Here is a 22714-nt window from a genome sequence, read left to right on the forward strand (position 1 = left end):
TCTGTTCTAGCCTAGTCTAGTCTAGTCTAGTCTTCTATTCCCTTCCCTTCCCTTCCCTTCCCTTTCATTCCATTCCATTATTCTGTTCTGTTCCATCCCATTCTATATTCTATATTGTTCTCCTCTCTTCTTCTTCTCCTCTCCTCTCCTCTCCTCCTCTTCTTCTCTTCTCTTCTTCTCTTCTCTTCTCTTCTTCTGTTCCATTCCATTCTATCTTCTTCTCTTCTCTTCTCCTCTCTCCTCTCTTCTTCTTCTCTTCTTCTTCTCTTCTCCTCTCCTCCTTCTCTTCTATTATTGTATTCTATTCTGTTCTGTTCTGTTCCATTCCATTCCATTCTATCTTCTCTTCTCTTCTCTTCTCTTCTCTTCTTTTTTATTTTTATAAAATAAAAATTAAAAAAATCTTCTCTTCTCTTCTCTTCTCCTCTCCTCTCCTCTTATTCTGTTCTGTTCCATTCCATTCTATCTTCCCTTCCCTCCCCTCCCTCCCCTCCCCTCCCCTCCCCTCTCCTCTTCTGTTCTAATTTTCTTCTATTTTCCATTTCATTCCACTTCATTATTCCATTCCACTTCTATTCCATTCTATTCCATTCCATCCAACTTCTTAGATGAGAAGTGAAATTCTTCCTTCAGGGGTAAAAAAACAAACAGTTCCAGTTGCCTTTTTGAAAAAGCATCATTGAGGCAATTATGACCCGGAATCTCCCTAGGCATGTAAATTTTGTCCCTTTTTATCTAGACATGGGATATGTGTCTCATGTGTTTTATTACCAGATATGCTTATTTCTTCTCAGATAGAATAATGATATGCTCATGAAAACCATGTTGGTATCTTTCTTTCCATTCTTGATAAAAAAATTTATTCATGTTCTCTTCTGAAAAATGCTCCAGGGATCATTAGTCACAGCAGGAGTGAAATCCAGCAGGTTCTGAGAGGTTCTGGAGAACCAGTGGTGGAAATTTTGAGCAGTTTGGAGAACCGGCAAATACCACCTCTGGCTGGCCCCAGAGTGGGGAGGGAATGGGGATTTTGCATTATCCTTCCCCCAGGAGTGGGGAGGGAAGGGAGATTTTGCAGTATCTTTTCCTTGGAGTGGGAAGGGAATAGAGATTTTGCAGTATCCTTCCCCCAGGAGTGGGAGGGAATGGAGATTTTGCAGTATCCTTCCCCCAGGAGTAGGGAGGGAATGGGGATTTTACTGTATCTTTCCCCTGGAGTGGAGAGGGAATGGAGATTTTGCAATATCTTTCTCCTAGGAGTGGGGAGGGAATGGGGATTTTGCAGTATCTTTTCCTTGGAGTGGGGAGGGAATGGAGATTTTGTAGTATCCTTCCCCGAGGAGGGGGAGGGAATGGAGATTTTTTTCAATATCCTTCTTCCAGGAGTGGGGAGGGAATGGAGATTTTGCAATATCCTTCCCCCATTAGTGGGGAGGGAATGGGGATTTTACAGTATCTTTCCCCTGGAGTGGGGAGGGAATGGGAATATTGCAATATCCTTCCCCCAGGAGTGGGGAGGGAATGGGGATTTTGCAATATCTTTTCCTTGGAGTGGGGAGGGAATGGAGATTTTGCAATATCCTTCCCCCAGGAGTAGGAAGGAATGGGGATTTTACAGTACACCCACCAAGGCACAGCCAGTAGTAAACCAGTAGTAAAAAAATTTGGATTTCACCACTGAGTCACAGTAGATTTTAAACCAAAGATTTTAAAATGTCACAGCATTAGTGAATTACAAGGATAGAGTGGTCAATTACGCTTCCAAATTTAGCTGCCAATGTAGAAACATCCCTTATATATGCCTACTTTTTCAGGAATAAGTTTTCCAAGATATTTGTTCCCAGATTCTATGTAACACTAAGGTTGCAAAAATTAACAGGGCAGAGATGACACTCCATGTGCAACTATTACATAGCAATAATACTTTTCCCAAAGAGATTCCTAAAACGTAGCAATATCTTACAAATCCAATATCTTATTCCCTGAATCAGTGGTAGTATTCACTTACCTTTGCTACTGGTTTGCAAATATGAGCGTGCTTGCACGCACCATCTCTGTACATGCACGGAGCCTTCTGCTCATGCGCAGAGGGTCAAAAACGGGGTGTGATGACGTCCAGGCGGGTGGGCGGAGCCTCCCGCAGTCACCGCTACCGGTTCACCCGAACCCAGATAGAACCAGCTGAATAGCACCACTACCCTGAATGCATTTGCATCACAGCAAAGAGCATTTTTGACTTATCCCAAAAAGTTGGTGTTCATTCTCTCTCTCCCCCCCCCCTTTCTCTCTCTCACACACACTGTTAGCATGCATGTTTTCCAATTATCAATGTTCTCAGACATTAGTTTCTTCCGGCTGATGTGAAGAGCAATAGTTCCAAGTGGCCCGGAGGTCTGGTTATTTGACTAGACCACCTTTAAAGCGCTCCATGGCATAGGGCCGGGTTATCTACGGGACCGCCTGCTGCTACCGAATACCTCTCACCGACCCGTGCGCTCTCACAGAGAGGGACTCCTCAGGGTGCCGTCAGCGAGGCAATGTCGTCTGGCGACGCCCAGGAAGGGTTCTCTGTGGGGCTCCCACCTCTGGAATGAACTGCCCCAGGACTTCGTCAGCTGGACCTTCGGACCTTCCGCCGCGAGCTTAAAACATATCTATTTAACTGCGCAGGACTGAGTTAGATTTTAGTTTGTGGGTTTTATCTTGGGTTTTAATTTTTATATTTTTTAATTAAGGCTTTTGAATAAGTTTTTTAATTGTTTTTAGAATTGTATTTATTGTATTTTTTGTTTTTTAAATGCCTGTAAACCGCCCTGAGTCCTTTGGGAGATAGGGCGGTATATAAATATAAACAATAAATAAATAAATAAATAAATAGATAGGAGTGCAATGCAGTTACCATCTGAAGCATAATTCCCAGATAACTCTAAGACACAACAATTCACAAGCTAGTTATTTGTGTTGCATTTCAGGGTGGGAACCAGAGTTTGGAAATGTAAGACTGGTCTGGGAAATAACACAGGTACTACTAACCATGTAGTGCTTCACTGAGATTATTCACATATGGTGAGGTTCTGTTTTGGAACTTTTATCTATTCGGGTTGATTAAATTATTCTGAGAAGAAAAAAGCCTTTTCGACTTATATCGTAACAGAATGCATGGCATGCCCATCTGGTGCCTTGATAAAAAGGCAGGAAATTTGCAGAGGGGTTGAGCAAGAGCAACCGGCTCAAGGTCACCCCAGCTGGCTTTGTGCTTAAAGTAGAACTCAGGACTTCTGGGTTCTATATTGATGTCTTAACCACTACATTATTGTTTAGATTTTTTATTTTATTGGCCAAGTGTGATTGGACACAGAAGGAATTTCTCTTGGTGCATATGGTCTCAGTGTACATAAAAGAAAAGATACCTTCATCAAGGTACAACACTTACAACACTTAATAATAGTCATAGGCTACAATTAAATAATCAGGAAACAATATCAATATAAATCGTAAGGATGCAAGTAACAAAGTTACTGTCATATATAGTTTTTTGTATTTATTTTATTTACAACTATTACTGTTTTTTAATATATATTTTTTTGAAAGAGGTGTGCATAAGAGCACCACCATCCCTATCCTCATGTTTTCTTTTATTCATACCCTTTGCATGGGTTTACAATTACGTTTACACTTGTAACTGTCATAAAATACATGCTTGATGAAAATAACTAACTAAATAAAATAAATAAATTGTATTGGTTGCATTAATTGTATTATTATCCTACTTTTTTTTAACCAAACCTTTTTGGCTTCAAGCTTTACAGATCACATTAGCTTTGCCAGAGCTATACAGGTCGTGGGGGTGGGTGGGTGGGTAGGATGATGAGACCTGTTATGCAACGCAATCCCCACGCCGAGGATGATGGGAACTTCGCAAGCAGCCAGCCGCTCGCTTCTCCGCGATCAAGAATACAAACTTAAAAGTGAACCACTCCAAACTCGAATGCAGAAAATACGACTTCAGCAACAGAGTGGTCAATGCCTGGAATGCACTACCTGGCTCTGTGGTTACATCCCCAAACTGCCAAAACGTTAACCTTAGACTGTCTACTGTTGACCTCACCCCATTCCTAAGAGGTTTGTAAGGGGTATGCATAAGAGCACCAGCGTGCCTACCATCCCTGTCCTAATGTTCCCTTTAATTGTATTCACTTTAGAATAGAATAGAATAGAATAGAATAGAATAGAATAGAATAGAATATAGGATAGGATGGAATGGAATGGAATGGAATGGAATGGAATGGAATAGAATAGAATAGAATAGAATAGAATAGAATAGAATATCTTATTGGCCAAGTGTGATTGGACACACAAGGAATTTGTCTTTGGACATATGCTCTCAGTGTACATAAAAGAAGAGATACCTTCATCAAGGTACAACACTTACAACACTTAATGGCAGTCATTGGGTACAAATTTAACACTTAATGATACAACACTTCACGATAGTCCTAAGGTACAAATAAACAATCAGGAAACAATCAATATCAATATAAATAGTAAGGATACAAGCAACAAAGTTACAGTCATACAGTCGTAAGTATTCAATTCTTGCTTATACTTATATATATTATCTAATATGTACTCGACTAAATAAGAAGTAAATAAAATAAAATAAATAAAAATAAATAAAAATTTGCAAAGAGGGAGGGCTCCACACCGAGCCCATTCGTCTCCTGGCCAGTAGGCGTCGCTATACACACAAGAGAGGATGAGAGAGAGAGACGCTATCTCCGCGGCCGCACGAGAAAAGCCGGCCGGAGTGGGTGGTGGGTGGGCGGAGCTTGGAGAAGAGGGGAGGGAAGGCGGGGCTCGCCGAAGCCCCGCCCTTTCTTTCAAGATGGAGCGCCCTGGCTCCGCCCCGCTCCCGTCATGCCCCGCGGCGGCCGGAAGCGGCGGCGCAGGAGGAGGAGGAGGTGGGGCGCCGCGGCGGAGCGAGCGCTGGGATCCGCACACCGGCGTCAGGTGTGAGCCGTCCGGATGGCGGAATCCGGACCGCAGCCGCCGGGCGGCGGCGCGCCCAGCCGGCACGAGAAGAGCCTGGGGCTGCTCACCACCAAGTTCGTATCGCTGCTGCAGGAGGCCAAGGACGGCGTGCTCGACCTGAAGCTGGTGAGCCCGGAGGGGGGGGGAGGCTTGAGGGTGGGGGGGAGGGGGAGGGGAGGGCAGGACCCTCGCCTGGAGAAGCACAAGACCTCCCCCCCCTCCCGTCTCCCCCTCCCCGGGGAGAGGCAGCCGGCTCGCAGCGTTGCAGGTGTGGGGACTACAAAGCCCATCCTCCTGGTGGGGGCGGGTGGGCTGGCAGGGCTCTCAAGGCCTGCCTCTCTTTCCCCGGCTTCCAGGGAGGAGGACTCTGTCTCTCTCCTCCCCCCCTCCGCCATGTGGGGCTGGTTTGTTTTTTGTCTTTTTTTGTTTTCCTGGTGGTCTTCTCTCCTGCCACCAGCTCGGAGGGCGAGGACTACAACTCCCATCTGCGGCCCGAGCCTGGAGAAAGAGGGGTTTGCACCCTGGGGTGCTTTTTGCGGGGGGGCGGGTTTGCAAAGCTGAGAGCGAAGGAGCATCCTCAGCTTGCTTGGGCGAGCATCCTTTTTGCCTATGTGTGGCTGGCTTTTCTCGTGTGTGTGCGCACACACACGCATGTGCGCCCCATGCACATGGCTCCCTATTTGGTCACATTGACAGGGCTTTCTATGGGAGCGTGACTCAGTCATTGGGGAGGGAGGGGAGAAAGGATAGCTCTGGTGCGGTTGGGGGGTCTTGCACCCATCTCTCCCTCCGATGAGATTCATTCATTCATTCATTCCTCCTTTCCTTCCTTCCTTCTTCCTTTCCTTTCCCTCCCTCCCTCCCTTCCTTCCTTCCTTCCTTCCTTCCTTCCTTCCTTCTTTCCTTCCTTCCTAACCTTCCTTCATTCTTCCTTTCCCTTCCTTCCTTCCTTCCTTCCTTCCACTTTCCTTTCCTTCCTTCCTAGCCTTCCTTCCTTTTTCCTTTTCTTTCCTTCCTTCCTTCCTTTTTCCTTTCCTTTCCTTTCCTTCCTTCCTTTCTTCCCTCTTTTCCTTCCTTCCTTCCTTCCTTCCTTCCTTCCTTCCTTCCTTCCTTCCTTCCTTCCTTCCTTCCTTCCTTCCTTCCTTCCTTCCTTCCTCTTTTCCTTTTCCTTCCTTCCTTCCCCCTTCCCTTCCCTCCTTTCCTCATCCAGCATCAGCAGAGCAGTGGGGTGTGTGTGTGGCATCCCCTTTGGATGCCTGTGGCATTCAGCTTTTTGTCCTTTCTTTCCCTCCCTTCTGCCAGCTGGTGGGAGCCCTTTCTTCCCCTTCTCTCCCTCACCTCCCTTCCGCCACCTGCTTGTTGCTTGCCAAGGCATGACCTCCGCGGGAGGGGGGGGGAGGGGGGGGCTGCATCATTTTGTGTGGCAGCTGGGCAGGAGTGAATCCGTTTGCCCGCACTCTGCCGATTTGCAGGTAGAAGCGATTCACGGTGGGTGATGAAGAGCTACGGTAGTTGCAACGGCTTTGGAATCCCGTGCAGGCTTTCTTAGGCATGTTTAGATTTCTGCAGAAATCTTTATCCTGCTGCATTTGTGGGGGGAGGGGGAGAGGAAGAGTCCCAAAGTTCTTAAAACTATGGACAGTTGGTAGCGAGGGACAACAGGGTGTCTCCCCATAAGCATACATAGGAAACCTAGACCAAAGTCCCCGGGGGCAGGAAGTTGCTTCTTGTGCTGTGAACCACAGCTGAGGTTTAACAGAGCAGGGGTGAAGTATCAGTGAATTATGTGAATAATAGATGGGAAAATACGGCCCTTTCAATGCTGAAAGGCAACTCCTAGCATCCTTCCCCAATGACCATGTGGACTGAGTCTTGGAGGGTTGCAGATGTCTAGTCCTCTGTTGGATAAATGAACAGCAGCAACCTGTGGTTGCTACACAGAACGGGTAGTTCTCGACTTAGGACCACGATGGAGCCCTAAATGTCTATTGCTAAGTGAGACAGTGAAGTGAATTTTGCCCCGTTTTAAGACTTTTCTTGCCACAGTGAAGTGAATCGCTGCAGTTGTTCAGTTAAGGACATGGTTGTTAAATGAATCTGGCTTAAACCCCACCACCACCGCCCGCGCTTTGCTTGTAAGAAAGTCCTAAAAGGGGATCACATGACCCTGAGACATTGCAACTGTACTGTGTTGTACTGTAAGTTTCAACCGTTTTATTTGACAAGCATTTGAATTTTGATCACATGACCATGGATGGATGCAGCAATGGATAGAAGTGGGAAAAATGCTCGTAAGTCACTTTTTTAGGTGCTGTTGTAACTTCAGACGGTCCAACTGTTGTTAAGTCGAGGACTATCTGTATTTATTCCAGAAGGAAGCGGTGATAGGAAGTGTTGCTTCAGCATTTATAAATATCATGGCGTTGCAATCTGAAGTGTGTTTGTTTAGCCCATCTGCATTCAGTGGGATCTACCTCTAAGGAAGTATGGACAGGGTTTGTCAGATCCAAAGAGTAGGCATGAAACTTCTTCTGCAGCGAAAACAATTCTTCGCCATCATAAAAATGTATAAATCCTATACATGGTGTCCATCTGTGGGTCATTCTTGTTCAACTAATTGAAAAATGTGCTGGGAATAGCCACGTGCAAGATTGTGCTTTCATCTAACGTATTGCAGGAAAATTTAAAAAAATGGGTTTAAAGTTCACTGGTTGGGCACTGCTATTTCAGTATTTACCTATATACATAGCCACGATGAAAGGGAAACAATTTAACCGTGTCGAGTAATGAAAATAAATTGCAGTAGCATGCAGGAAACAAGTTAAAAGTAGAGTGGTGCTGTGGCCTAGAGGTGGAGCTCTCGCCTCACAATCAGGAGACTGTGAGTTCGATCCTAGATAGAGGCGGGTATTTCTCTCTCTCTGGGCACAATGACAATATATCTGCTGAACAAAACTCCGCATTGGCGACAGGAAGGGCATCTGGCTATTAAACATTCTGCTAGCTCCATTCAGTTGCCCGGACTCCACCCTGCGAGGGATTATGGGGTTGTTAAATGATGATGACGATGATGATGCAGGAAACAAATTAAAATGGAATCCAAACAAATAAATAGAAGGCCCCAGAAACAAGATTGTGAGCCATTCTTGATTAGCACCCATTGTTGATGAATTGATGAAGCAGTAAGCGCATTAGCCTAATCTGAACAATAGTTAATTTTTGCATAAGGTGCTCTGTTTTACGGTTGTTGCAGCTGCTTTGCACAGTGTTAGATTTGGTGATGAGTTTGACGGTCTCACACCACAATAATCATTCCTGAAACGGATCGGCACTTTTCAGTTTCAAAATAGACGGTCCTGAGCAATTGAGAATAGAGTCCTTGAGAACAGGGGTCTCCAACCTTGGTCCCTTTAAGACTTGTGGACTTCAACTCCCAGAGTCCCTCAGCCAGCAAAGCTGGCTGAGGAACTCTGGGAGTTGAAGTCCACAAGTCTAAAAGGGACCAAGGTTGGAGACCCCTGCTTGAGAAAGTTCACAAGCAGGGTGTGGTGTATTGAACACAGCTTTTGTATTGTGATGGTCCAGGTATTTTTTTTAACACTACGGTGCCTTTGAACTCACCTCTTTTTGGTTTGTTTCCCTTTGCAGGCAGCAGATACTCTGGCAGTGCGGCAAAAGAGACGTATTTATGATATTACAAACGTCCTTGAGGGGATTGGGCTAATCGAGAAGAAATCGAAGAACAGCATCCAGTGGAAGTGAGTAAGGGGAAACAGAAGCCATGACACTTAACTTCCATCGGAGTGGCTGCAATTGCATCTACCATCCACCAGCCATGCGTATGAATCGGAGGCAGAACAGCTTCTCTGAATAGCTCTGGGGTGTCCTCAGTTCTCAGTCATCCAAGTCATGGTTGTCTCAAAGGTGCTTTTTCAAAAGGCAACTGGACTGTTTTTATTTGAAGACGTTTCGCTTCTCATCCAAGAAGCTTTTTTCAGTTCTGACTGACTGACTGACTGAATTGATTCAGAACTGAAGAAGCTTCCTGGATGAGAAGGGAAACGTCTTCCTCAAGGAAAAACCAGAGTCCAGTTGCCTTTTGAAAAAGCACCTTTGAGGCAGCTGAGATATGTGTGTGTTCTGAATGTTTCCAGAGAGAGTGGGAGGCTAAGATGCTGAGCTTGTCGATCGAAAGTTCGAATCCCGAGTGCCATTTGACCGGGTGAGCTCCCGTTCCTTGTCCCAGCTTCTGCCAACCTAGCAGTTCGAAAGCATGTAAAAAATGCAAGTAGAAAAATAAGGACCGTCTTTGGTGGGAAGGTAACAGCGTTCCGTGCACCTTTGGCGTTGAGTCATGCCGGCCACATGACCACGGAGACGTCTTCGGACAGTGCTGGCTTTTCGGCTTTGAAACAGAGATGAGCACCGCCCCCTAGAGTCGGGAACGACTAGCATGTATGTGCGAGGGGAACCTTTATACACAGAAACACACACACATACACACACGTATATATCTTCAGGGAAACATTCAGACACATATCCCAGCAATAAATTATATATATATATAAATTGTGTGTGTGTGTATGTATGTATGTATGTGTATATATATATATATATATATATATATATAGGAGTGGTAAGTAAATATATATATGTATGTAGGTCTTTGGTTATTCGGGTTTTCTCCCGCGTAAAATTGGAAGTGTCTTGGCGACGTTTCAACGAAGTCTCATTCGTCATCTTCAGGCTTCAGCCTCATGTACCTCATATATATATATGTGGTAAAGAGGAAGTTCAGTCCTATTGCTTTGACTAAATAATTAATCTTCCAGGGATGAGAACTTTTGAGACTTACTGGGGGGGTTTCCCCACCCACCCCAGGAAAATATGAGGCGGAGAAGAACTTTGAAAAGGGTCTTTGAGTTCTCTCATGGGGGCATTAAATGTGTCACTGAATTCTCTTTGGAAAAGATAGAAACTAAAACACAGAAAACCTGGAAGGCTTTTCTTCTGCAGGCAGCGTGTGCGATTACAATGGCCCTTGTTACCGGATTCTTAATACACTGTGGACAAAGGCTGACCCCTTGACTTCTCTTGTTCCCCTTTCTCGTCAGAGGTGTGGGGCCCGGCTGTAATACCCGAGAAATTGCCCACAAGTTGATTGAGTTGAAAGCAGAGATTGAGGATCTGGAGCATCGGGAACGAGAACTGGAACAGCAAAAAATGTGGGTGCAGCAGAGTATCAAAAATGTCACCGACGATGTACAGAACAAAGAATATCCTTGGAGTCTACCCTGGTTCTTCCTGCTTTTGGGTTCCTTCGATGCTAAAATGCAGGTCCTTTCTGACGATTCTGCTTTGGCCTGACTTTGCCTGGATATTTGGGAGGGCAACGCCCAGAATTCAGTCATGTCGGCTGGGAATTCTGGAATTTTGTAGTCTCAGAGTAAGAGCATCTCTCAACCTTATATTATGCCAGTTTGTATAGGGCGAGGTTTTTTTTTTTATGGAAGTTATTTTCTGATGGAGATTTTTGCACAGGATAATAGAAAAAAAAAAGAAGCTAACATTAAATTAGAAAAGGCTCCACTGTCCTAATGGCATGAAATAATAATGTTCCTTGTGTTTCAAATTAGTATCCTTTCTCTTATCCCTGCTTTGATTTTGCCCTGTTTCTTCTTTAGATATTTTTCCTGTGTTGGTAGCCCATTGGTATATTTCCATTACGGAGAGCCACAATGAACAACGCAAACTGGTTGGGCTCCCAATTTTTCAGGATTGGTGGTGGGTGGGTTTATTGTGTGTATTTATCATGGAATGGCAGAAAACTGCTGATTTTCAACAATCCAGGTTGAGCGTTCAATCCTAGGCAGCGGCCGATGTTTATCAAGGCAAGTATCTGCTGTGAACTCGGCATAGGCCACTGGAAGGGCATCCGGTCAGTAAATGTTCAGCTCCATTCAGTTGCTCTGATTCCACCCCGATAAAAAGGGATTACGGGGTCATAAAAAGAAAAAAAAATACTATTGGGGGAGGGGGGAATGATCTTGCTGAGTTTCAGAGGCAGCTGGTTTTTCCCTTAACTTCAGGAACGTTAGCGTATGTGACAGATGAGGATCTTTGCAAGTGCTTCCCAGGTAAGGAATGGCGTGTCACTTCATCCCTGCGATCCCTGCCTAATATAATTCCACCCTTGCAACATCCCTCATAAGAAGTTGGTCCTTCCCTGGATCAACTTATCTTTGATTTGCGTTCTGGGTAGAATTGGGAGTGTGAAAATATTTGCAGATCCCTCGCATCCTGGACATAAACTGTTTCAACTCCTACCCTCAAAACGACGCTATAGAGCACTGCACACCAGAACAACTAGACACAAGAACAGTTTTTTCCCGAAGGCCATCACTCTGCTAAACAAATAATTCCCTCAACACTGTCAGACTATTTACTGAATCTGCACTACTATTAATCGTTTCATAGTTCCCATCACCAATCTCTTTCCACTTATGACTGTATGACTATAACTTGTTGCTGGCAATCCTTATGATTTATATTGATATATTGATCATCAATTGTGTTGTAAATGTTGTACCTTGATGAACGTATCTTTTCTTTTATGTACACTGAGAGCATATGCACCAAGACAAATTCCTTGTGTGTCCAATCACACTTGGCCAATAAAATTCTATTCTATTCTATTCTATTCTATTGGGAGTGTGGGAGATGGGAAGCAACTTCCAGGCAGCTAGGGACGGAAAACATAGTGGCCAGCTGGCATTTTGAAAAGGAAGAACTGAGGAATGCGTAATCTTGTAAAGTTGTTCTCAGCTTAGCTCTTGTTTCCTGAATGCAGCATTTTGGTTTCTCGTTACAGGTGACACACTGCTGGCCATCCGAGCTCCATCAGGAACCCAGCTAGAAGTTCCTGTCCCTGAGGTGGGTGTCGACGTTTGGAGATGCTAGCAGAGAGCTCTCTCCAAGCCAGCATGCAGCAGCTTCGATGATCGAGGGTCTTTTTACAGCCAAATGTATTTTGACAGGTTACAAGCATAAAATAAAGGAGGAGGGAAAGGGAAAGGTTCCCCTCGCACGTAATGTGCTAGTCGTTCCCGACTCTAGTGGGTGGTGCACATCTCTGTTTCAAAGCCGAAGAGCCAGCGCTGTCCAAAGACGTCTCGGTGCTCAGGTGGCCGGCATGACTAGATGCCAAAGGTGCACAGAACACTCTTACCTTCCCACCAAAGGTGGTCCCTATTTTTTCTACTTGCATTTTGACATGCTTTCGAACTGCTAGATTGGCAGAAGCTGGGACAAGTAACAGGAGCTCACCCTGTTACGCGGCACTAGGGATTCGAACCGCTGAACTGCCGACCTTTCGATCGACAAGCTCAGCGTCTTAGCCACTGAACCACTGCGCCCCTATAAAAGAAGGGGAAAGCTCTTTGCAAAAACTTAATCAAATGTGGTATTCCAGAAACACTCAGTTAATAATTAGATATGTTCAAGAGCAGCCTGACATAGCTCCCTGTCTGGGGAATCATGATGCGGAAGGAAGAGAAGAAAGCTAAGGGGGGGAAAAAATGGATACCAAGAAGAAGAAGAAAAAAACAGCAATGAAAAAGAAAACGACTCAGTGATCCCATCCACATGAAGGATTACTCCCCAGGGAATATTGCTGTTATAGAAATACCTTATATTTTTTTTTTATTTGCATTTATATCCCACCCTTCTCCGAAGACTCAGGGCGGCTTACACTATGTCAAGCAATAGTCTTCATCCTATTTGTATATTTATATACAAAGTCAACTTATTGCCCCCAACAATCTGGGTCCTCATTTTACCTACCTTATAAAGGATGGAAGGCTGAGTCAATTTGAGTTATTTGGCTGGAGGCAAGATTTTCCAACAGGAGCAAGAGTAAGAGATGTGGGCTTCCAACTCCTAGAGTTCTCCTGGTTGGGGAAGCATGGGAGTTGAAGTCCTTGCATCTTTAAAGTTGGGGGACCTTGGCCTAAGGGATCTTCGCGGGTTCGATTCTGTGCAGACCACATGCTCAACTTCCTTAGGGTCTCTAGTTAAAACAACAGCCTGCTCTAAGGTGTCTGGAACTGTGCTGAGCTGACACCTCCCGCCCCAAATTCCACTTGGCACTCTAGGCCAGTGGTCTCCAACCTTGGCAACTTTAAGCCTGATGGACTTCAACTCCCAGAACCCCCTAGCCAGCAAAGCTGGCTGGGGAATTCTGGGAGTTGAAGTCCTCCAGGCTTAAAGTTGCCACGGTTGGAGACCACTGCTCTAGGTTACTTTCATCCACGAGGCGTGTTGCTGGATGTGGGGCTCAACAAATTGTGAGGGGCCTCTCCTTTAGTGGTGACAGGGAAGGTTTGAGGTGGGGGGGCCTCACCTTTACATAGAGAACACCCGAAGAAAGAATTTCAGACTGACCTCGATGGCTTCCTTTCAGTTTTGTGTCTTCCTCCAATTGCGATGACACCAGATGATGTCGTTGCACCAATAATTGTCATCATATACCTGTGATGGCGAAACTATGACACTCAGGCCAGAGGTGGCACGCACAGCCCTCTCTGATCTTCGTGGGTGCCAGAGCGCCAGAAAATGGCCCCCAAAACGGTCTATTATTGGCCATTTTTGGGGGCGTTTTCAGGCTGTTTTTTGGCTGTTATCAAGCCAAAAACAGCCCCCCAAACAGCCTGAAAATGGCACCCAAAGCAGCCAAAAAACGAACCGTTTTCTGGGCCATTTTTCAGGCCAAAAATGGCTAAAAAAACAGGCATGTGCACGCTGGCCAGCTGGTTTGGGTTTCCAGTGCTCAGGCATGTGCAAAGACCGGCGTGCATGTGCGTGCCGGAAACCCGAAGACCAACTAGCTGGCACACGTATGCGCATCGGCCAGCTGGTCTTCGGGTTCCCGGTGCTCCGGCGCGCACATGCAAGCGCATGCACGCTCGTTCCGATTTGGGCATTCGGTGCCAAAAACATTCGCCATCACTGTCCTATACTGTTCATATACTTGCAACGTCTCTTTTTCTTTCTCTCTAGGGCTTAAACGGCCAGAGGAAATACCAGATCCACCTGAAGAGTAGCAACGATTCCATTGATGTTCTTCTAGTCAACAAGGATGCCTGGAGCTCTCCTCCGGTGGTGCTTCCGGTCCCTCCCCCGGAAGACCTCATTCAGTGCCAGCCAATCACACCCTCTGAGAAGCCATCCGTTGTCCCGTCCCAGGAGGCCTCTGTTCCCAGTGGTGCCCCCCCTCCTGTGTCTGTACCCAGCAGCACGCAAGACCACAGATCCTCTGTGCCCAAATCGGCCAGCGGGACAGGTGAGCTGTAAAGGGACGAGGGAAAAGCACAGCATTTGTTAAGTTTAAACGCACACATTAAAGTGGACCAGTAGGCTATGCTATTAACATTTGCTGACTCGGAACTTTGGCTCTCAGCCAGGGCACCTCCAAAATGGTGACGCTGATCATTATTAAAATTCGGTTAATCCTGTAGAGAAATGGACCACAAGAGCGGACCAGAAGACCAGGTGTGCATGCGCCCACAGGAAACAGGAAGCTCAGCTTCCCAGCATGTGCGCCAGAAAACTGCTCTTTCAGTTTCCGGCGCTCCCTTGCGCACGCTCATGTTCACGTTTCTTGACAAACCTTCAGAAGTCACAAAAATAAATGCAAGACATAGATGAAGCCGAAGATGAAGCTACCAACATTGTTTTCCAGCAAAGCCCAAATGTTCTTTTTCAGTGCCGAAAAAGTTCGCCAACGCTGGTATAGGGTCTCCTACATGAGCAGGGGGTTGGAGTAGAAGACCTCCAAGGTCTCTTCCACCTCTGTTCTGAAGTAATTTCCCTGATGGTTGCTATGAGAGTGCCAGCTGCTTTTCCCCAGCTCTGTGGAATTCTGTTGTGGTCCGCCAGCAGCCTGCGGAGCTGGCAACGGAGTCGGACAGCGATGAGGCTGAGGTGAGGCCAGGACCATCGGGGAGTGATGTGCGGACTCCAGAGCCTCCAGAGACTGACAGCAATGAGGCAGAGGAACAGGAGGAGCCTGTTCCTAATGCACGCATGAGAAGAGCTGCCGGAAGGCAAGAGCAGCTCAAGCAAAAAGGACGACTTCAGAGTAGGGCCAAGAAATGATTGGCCCCTCCCCAAAGGCTTACAAAAGACCAGCAATGGCATTTGGGCTTTGCTGGAAAACAATGTTGGTAGCTTCATCTTCGGCTTCATCTATGTCTTGCATTTATTTTTGTGACTTCTGAAGGTTTGTCAAGAAAGGCCTTTGGCAGCTTGCATTATTGGACCAAGGTTTGCGATAGGACTGAGGAATTTGTGTTGGGAGGAATCTGTTTTAATTTGAGTTGAACGACGCTGGGAATGAAGTAATTCTCAGCTGTTCAAATAAAGTTTGCTTGTTATTTTTCACGGACTGAATTTCCTACTTGTTACTTGGGCCTGATGAACAGAATTCTTCCTACACAACAGGTCATTGAGTGGCATGCAAGTTGAAATAATAGTTTTATCTTTCTGTCACCCTCTTCCCATTGCAGAAACGGGCACCTCGACAACGGACTCCAAAAGCAGTGAGGAGTTGGACTCGCTTACCCCTTCGGCGGTACCAGCCAGTCCACCAGCTGGGCTTGATACGCAGCCCCTCCAATCCTCTGCCTTGCTGGACAGTAGCTCTGTCCTACCCAGTTCCTTTACCTCTTTTGAACCAATCAAGTCCTTCCCCACAGAAAGTAAGTGCTCTGGGTTTGCCAGCTGTCGGGTGGGCGGTTACGATGGATCAAAATAGACAGAACATGTGGCTGAGTTTATTTGGCTCTGACCCCCTGCATTGTACTTCGATGGGGGTGTTTTCAATTCCAAAGGTTTATTGGGTGTGTTTGACAGTCTGTACTGGCTCCTTTCCTCAGATGTTTTGCTAAAATTGAGCAGAGCTAGAGGAAGTGATCAATAACCAAGGGAGATTTCTAGATGCAGTGTTTCGCAGTCAGGACAACTCTTAAACTGTGTGGACTTCAACTCTCAGAATTCCCCAGCCAGCATGAATTCTGGGACTTGGAAGTCCACACAGCTTAAGAGTTGTCCTGGCTGGGGAAACACTGGTGTAGACCAGGGGTCTCCAACCTCGGCAACTTTACGACTTGTGGACTTCAACTCCCAGAATTCCTCAGCCAGCATGTTGAGTCCAGAAGTCGTAAAGTTGCCAAAGTTGGAGACCCCTGGTGTAGACAATGGAAATCTTTGAGTGACATAAAAACAAGACCTCTTAGTACAGGGGTCTCCAACCTTGGCAACTTTAAAACTTGTGGACTTCAACTCCCAGAATTCCTCAGCCGGCAAAGCAAAGCTGGCTGGAGAATTCTGGGAGTTGAAGTCCACAAGTCTTAAAGCTGCCAAGTTGGAAGACCTCTGATCTAGAGATTTTCACCTCTCCAGCCTAGGAGTATCTGTCTCTGCCTCCAGACAGGTGACTGTCTCAAAAAAACAGAAACAAACAAAAAAAAAAACACCAAAAACCCCTGGAGCAGGGATCTCCAACCTTGGCAACTTTAAGACTTATGGACTTCAACTCCCACAATTCCTCAGCCAGCAAAGCAAAGCTGGCTGAGGAATTCTGGGAGCTGAAGTCCACAAGTCTTAAAGTTGCCAAGGTTGGAGACCCCTGTCTTAGCGGACTGTGGTTTCTGGAATTGTAGCTTGGCCTTTTCCCTACCTGGGCTCCTGAATGCGTCTGAATGACTGCTTCCAGAATTCTTCTCTCTCTTCATACGGGGAACGGCAGCCTCAAAACATCTGAAGGACTTCAGGTTGGAAACACAGCTGGCCTGCGCCACAATAATTGCCATTGGTCTTTAAGATGTGCAACGTTTGTTCTTTCTTTTTTTTCTTTTTTTTTTCTTTTTCCAGTACTGGAATTTCCCAAAGAGCTTTCAGAAATGTTTGAGCCAACCAGAGGTGCGTTGCTAGCGTCCCTGTAGCAAAACTTGTTCGTGCTTTGCCTTTTTTTTTTCTTTGGGAAGTTGCAGAAAAGTCAGGCTATTTTAAAAGCAAACTTGAATCGGGCCCTCTGTTGGGCCTTTGTAGAATAGCAACAGAAAGAAGCACTTTTCTTGGCTTACGTCTCCTGTGTTGGTTTTCTGGTTGTAAGGAGGACTCTTTACATGCTGAAAGATTAAAAAATTTAAACCTGTTACCAGAAGGGATATTTCAGGGTTACCTGCGTAGATCAAATCCGTCCCTGGGGAAAGAAGCAGCAGCTGCTAAAAATGCATTGTTTTGATGTTGCTCGTGGCAGGAGCCTGTAGTATCTGCCCAATTACTCATACGTAGTCAAGAGAGGAGCGGATTGAGACATTGAGACAGAAGAAGCTGGGCTGGAAGAATGACCCGTCAAATTTGGGGCGCGGGGATATTCTACCCGCACGTAAACTTCTTACGCATTCTTTTTCTTCTTCTTCTTCTTCTTCTTCTTCTTCTTCTTCTTCCCACAGAGTGCGTGAATTCCGAGTTGCTTGAAGAGCTGATGTCATCGGAAGGTAGGATTGCATTTCTTCAACTTTGGAGGGGAGGCCACATCAGGTAGCAGAGGAAGACTAGGGAAAAATCTGCATGGTTTTAGTTGAGCCTGCTTGGCTGGGGAATTCTGGGAAATGGTCATCTTAAAAGTTGCTGAGGTTGAGAAAGATTGGGCTAAGGCCATGATGGCGAACCTGTGGCACCTGTGCCAGAGGTGGCGCCCAGAGCCCTCTCTGTGGGCATGTGCGCCGTTGCCAGCTGCTCTTTTGGTTTCTGGCGCGCGCATGTGCATGTGCGCCAGCCAGCTGATTTTTGCATGCGCGCTGGCCTCCTGGTCTTCAGGTTTCTGGCGCTCTGACACACGCGAAGAGCAACTGGCTGGCATGCATCTGTGCCAGGGGTGAAATCCATCAGGTTCTGACAGGTTCTGGAGAACCGGTAGCGGAAATTTTAATTAGTTAGGAGAACCGGCAAATACTACCTCTGGCTGGCCCCAGGAATGGGGAGGGAATGGGGATTTTGCAATATCCTTTCCCCAGGAGTGGGAAGGGAATGGAGATTTTGCAGTATCCTTCCCCTGGAGTGGGGTGGGAATGGGGATTTTGCAGTAGCCTTCCCCTGCCACGCCCATTAAGCCTCACCACACCACGCCCACCAAGCCACGCCCACAGAACCGGTATTAAAATATTTTGGATTTCACGTGTTCCAGTTTGGCCACTCGGTGCTGAAAAGGTTCGTCATCACTGGGCTAATGGGTGGGTGGGATTTCCGAGTCAGAAGAGCCACCAGCTTGCTAAGTGGTCTCCTTTTCTCTCCTGGCCAGTGTTTGCTCCTTTACTCCGCCTCTCCCCGCCTCCGGGAGACCACGACTACATCTACAACTTGGACGAGAGCGAAGGCGTGTGCGACCTTTTTGACGTCCCGATTCTCAACCTCTGACTTGGACTGCCTGGATGGATGGATGGATGGATGGATGGATGGATGGATGGATGGGTGGACTTTGGGATACGGATTCTTTTTTTTTTCTTGTTTTTTTTTTTTAAAGAATGAAAACCTGTCTCAAGGGAACGTGGGGGAAACCCCCCCCCAACCTCTTTATTTTGGATATTATTATTTTTTTTATCTGCTAGTGCTTGAGTGAAGCACACAGCTGCTCTGGTCTAGACTGAAAAGCCAACGAGGATAAAACCCTCGTCTCCAGCTTTTTTTTTTCTTTCTTCTTCCCCTTCCCTGGTTTATCTTAGTCCACTCCTCCTTGTCCTTTCATGGATCCTGGGTGGGCGGCCTCCTTCCCAGGCACCTGCTGTTGAACCTTGCCAAGCAGCAAAAGAGCTTCCTTGAGTCCCCCACCCACCTTACCCCACCTAGTCTGTTTTGGCATCCCTGCACTGCTGGGGGCACTTTGCATCTCCCCCTCTCTTCCTTCTTTCTGGTTATCAACAGAACAGCTGAACCGTAACCTGGTGGGGTTTGAGGAAAATCCACCCCTGGCCTCCCTTTTTTGGCTCCTCCGTAGAATTTAAACGGAGCGGGGCGTTTGTCTCTTTAGCAACTGTCTGCTTTTGGCAGGATGGAATTTTGTTTTTTTTTTAAAATGTGCTTAGAAGTGGCGTTTCAAGTAACCCTCCTGGTCCGTCTGTTAACATCAAAGCACGAAGCCCCCCTCCCTTTTTCCTTGTAGGCTGCGTAGACTTAAACCGTGTGTGTGCGTGCGTGTTTTTAAGGTGCCAGTTTTGCACAGTCACTTTTCCTCCAAAGAGTCAGAACTGAGAAACGATTTTGTTTAAAAAAAGAAAAAAAAGAAAAAAAAAAGCGTTCGCGAAACAAGTCAGGGCTTACAAGCAGGTGGGACCTCGCCTGTCGTCAACGCAAAAGCCTCTTTCGCGCACTCGAAACTGGGTTGCCATCGTCGTCGTCCCCAGCCTGCAACTGTGCTGCTTCAGCAAGGGAAGAGCTGGCTGGGGCTAATGGGAGGCTTGCTTTCTTTCTCTCTCAAGCCCCCCCCCCCTCCCCACTTCCGGATGGAGCCTCCGATGGAGGAGATTTAGTCCCACCTAGTCAAGTGAGTCTCGGTAGCTGCTAGAATAGGGCTTTTTGGGGGATGCGCTGAGGCTGCTGTTCGCCATTTGCTAGCTGAATTACGTTGCCGGTCCTGTTGACGCAGTCCGACTTCTCTTTGGAACTTAACCATGACGTGCCCTTTTCCGCATTCTCTCCGATACGCACCATCGGCCTCTCCGTTGGGGAGTGGGGGCGGGGGGCGTGTTCCTGTCCTGATCCTCGGGACGCGGATGGAAGGGAGCCCTCGCTTTCCCCATCCTCACCCTCTGCGCTTCCGAACCTCTTTTCCCCCTTGAAAGCCATATCCTTTTCCACCGTCCGTCGGCCTCTGGGTTACGCCGCGTTGGCAAACACCGAACGCCATTTCCCCAAGTCCTAGGCTGTTGCGGGTGCCGAAGGCCCACCTCCCAGCACTGGGGGCTGGGAGGGTGGGAAGGGTTTCGATCCGAAGGGCGAAACCCTCTCCCACATCCCAGCCCACGAACGGCCTGGCTGAAAAAAAATATATCTCTTTTTGATGGGATTGAACGAAGACTGTGCTGCTTAGAATTGTGGAAGGGTTTCACGTGAGTGGGCAGGCCTAATCCTGATCTCCCCTCCTCTTTCCCCATGTAATCGGGGGCCCTCCAACCTCAACCTTGTCAGCTGTAAGATGGGCGGACTTCAGCTTCCAGAATTTCCTAGCTAAGCCATAGCGGCTGGGGAATCCTGGGCGTTGAAGCCCACCCGTTTTAAAGCTACCAAGCTTGGAAACAGCCGGGCGAAAGGATCCACAAAAGCGACTTTTTATAGAGTTTTTCTGGATAGGAAATAGATCTAGATCCGAGGTCTTCCAACTTGGCAGCTTTAAGACTTGTGGACTTGCAGCTCCCAGAATTCTCCAGCCAGCTATGCTGAAGTTGGAAGTCCACGAGTCTTAAAGCTGCCAAGTTGGAAGACCTCTGATCTAGAGATTTTCACCTCTCCAGCCTAGGAGCATCTGTCTCTGCCTCCAGGCAGGTGACTGTCTCAACAACAACAACCCTCTGGAGCAGGGGTCTCCAACCTTGGCAACTTTAAGACTTGTGGACTTCAACTCCCAGAATTCCTCAGCCAGCAAATTCTGGGAGTTGAAGTCCACAAGTCTTAAAGTTGCCAAGGTTGGAGACCCCTGCTCTGGAGCCCTGTTTAGCTCCCCCTGAAAGGACAGTCCCACCTCCAGGGTTTCCGAGCTGTTCTTCCACCTCTTGTCTGGCTGTACCCGGCGAGCCACGGGAATCTCTTCCCTGCCTCCATTGCATCCCCTCCCTTCCTGTCGTACATGGTTTCGGCCTGCTCTTCAGCAGCCAAACCTTCGTTTCTCTTCACTGTCACCTCCTTGGTGGCCCTGACCCCTTCGGTGACATCCTCTCAAAGGATGCATACATAGAGGAAATGTTTGGGGGGGGTGGGGAAGGGAGAGAAATGAGTTTTGATTCATATAAAAAGATTATTTTTATACTTTTTTGCAGCAGAAGACACTTGCCTGTAATATTTGTACAGTTTTTTTTTTCCTGAGTGAATAAACAAACTTTCCAAAGCTTTCTGCCTATTCGTGTTGTCAAAAGAGGGCATTTCATACCCTCCAGTTCAGCGGTTCGAATCCCTAGTGCCACAATCACAACTCTTGTGATTTAGCAAAACTCACACACTGTCAGCGGCAGCAATGCTGTCGAAGAGGAGTTATCGTCTCTTCTTTTGTTTTTGAATCGGGATAAGGGTCTGCCTCACTGATGCCTCTCATTCCCACGTTCAGAAATGTGTTTTTTTTTTAATGAGCATCATTGAAATCTACAGTTGTCCAGGGCTGGGAAAAAGCCAGAATTGGAATTTGCTCCTCCAAATTGCTGACTGATTTAGGGAGCTCCACGCTCATGGACAGTGGAGGGTTTCAAAATATTTTACTACCGGTTTTGTGGGCGTGGCATAGCTTGGTGGGTGTGATGGGAAGGATGCTGTAAAATTTGCATTTCCTCCCAATCAGCTGGGACTCAGGAAGCAGAATAGATGTGGGCAGGGCCAGTCAGAGGTGGTATTTACTGGTTCTCCGAACTACTCAAAATTTCCACTACCGGTTCTCCAGAACTGGTCAGAACCTGCTGAAACCCACCTCTGCAGTGGAGCCTCTCTTGAAATGGAAATCCCAGAACTGGCGTTCATCAGCTGTGTGAGGCTTAGCATCAGGCAAGGATCACCAGAGCCGCATCATGGGAAAATGAAACGGCTCCAGTACGGGACTGGGACAACTGGAGAACCTCGGAGGATTGTGAGAAGAGGAGGAGTTGTTTTTTGTAAGTCCTCTGAAGCCCTGCAAAGAGACGGAATGCAGTCGGTGGAAGGTCTGCGACTGGCACACAGCAAGCCAGCTGCTCCTGTTGTTCCTCTGCCAGCCGGAAGCCCCATCTGTTGGCCAGTCTAAATAGTTGCCAGGGATTGCTGCTTGGCCCCGTCTTCTGACAAAGGGCCAAGAGTTGGGCTGCCCTAAGGGAACAATGGGCGTCGAAGGGTAATTCCAGGAAGGAGCAGAATGGAGAGTTTGGGTAGGGGAAAGGAGAAGAAGGGGAACTAGCCTGCAGAAGAGTCCTCAGCTCTTTGAGGCAGCTGGAGAAGCAGCTGTGGGTTGGTTTGCTGGACCAACCTTCTTTGGACGGTTCATGTAACCTGCTGAAAAAAAAGGCCCAAGATTGGGGATCATTGGCAGGACTAAAGCCCAGAATTTTCATTTTTCTTTCATTTTAATGCGTGCCAGTTAGCGTACATTTAAAGTGACAATAAAGTTATTCTACTCCTGTTCTATTCTGCTCTATTTTTTTCTTTTCTTTTCTGTTCTTTATTCTAGTCTAGTCTAGTCTAGTCTATCCTATCCTTTCTTTCTTCTATTCTATTCTATTCTATTCTATTCTATTCTATTCTATTCTATTCTATTCTATTCTATTCTTTCTTTATTCCGTCCTATCCTATCCTATCTTATCCTATCCTATTCTTTCTTCTATATTATTTTTTATTCTATTCTATTCTATTCTATTCTATTCTATTCTATTCTATTCTATTCTTTCTTTATTCT

At 46.7% G+C, this 22714-nt stretch overlaps 1 protein-coding gene across 2 annotated transcripts; it reads left to right on the plus strand.

Moving 5' to 3' along the window:
- Nucleotides 1-4938: 4938 nt before the first annotated feature.
- Nucleotides 4939-21141, plus strand: E2F4 (E2F transcription factor 4). 2 transcript variants are annotated; one of them, XM_058155292.1, is made up of 10 exons: nt 4939-5157; nt 8680-8789; nt 10146-10307; nt 11125-11168; nt 11903-11964; nt 14089-14371; nt 15597-15788; nt 16963-17010; nt 17547-17591; nt 18395-21141. In XM_058155292.1, the coding sequence occupies exons 1-10, from the start codon at nt 5026-5028 to the stop codon at nt 18508-18510; spliced, it is 1194 nt and encodes a 397-aa protein (XP_058011275.1). In that variant the 5' UTR covers nt 4939-5025; the 3' UTR covers nt 18511-21141. The 2 variants fall into 2 exon arrangements, with proteins under 2 accessions (XP_058011275.1, XP_058011276.1); XM_058155293.1 differs by lacking the exon at nt 16963-17010 and having other exon boundaries at nt 18395-21140.
- The last annotated feature ends 1573 nt before the right edge of the window (nt 21142-22714 follow it).

The sequence above is a fragment of the Ahaetulla prasina genome, chromosome 12 (genome assembly GCF_028640845.1).
Source record: "Ahaetulla prasina isolate Xishuangbanna chromosome 12, ASM2864084v1, whole genome shotgun sequence".
NCBI classification, from domain to species: Eukaryota; Metazoa; Chordata; class Lepidosauria; order Squamata; family Colubridae; genus Ahaetulla; species Ahaetulla prasina.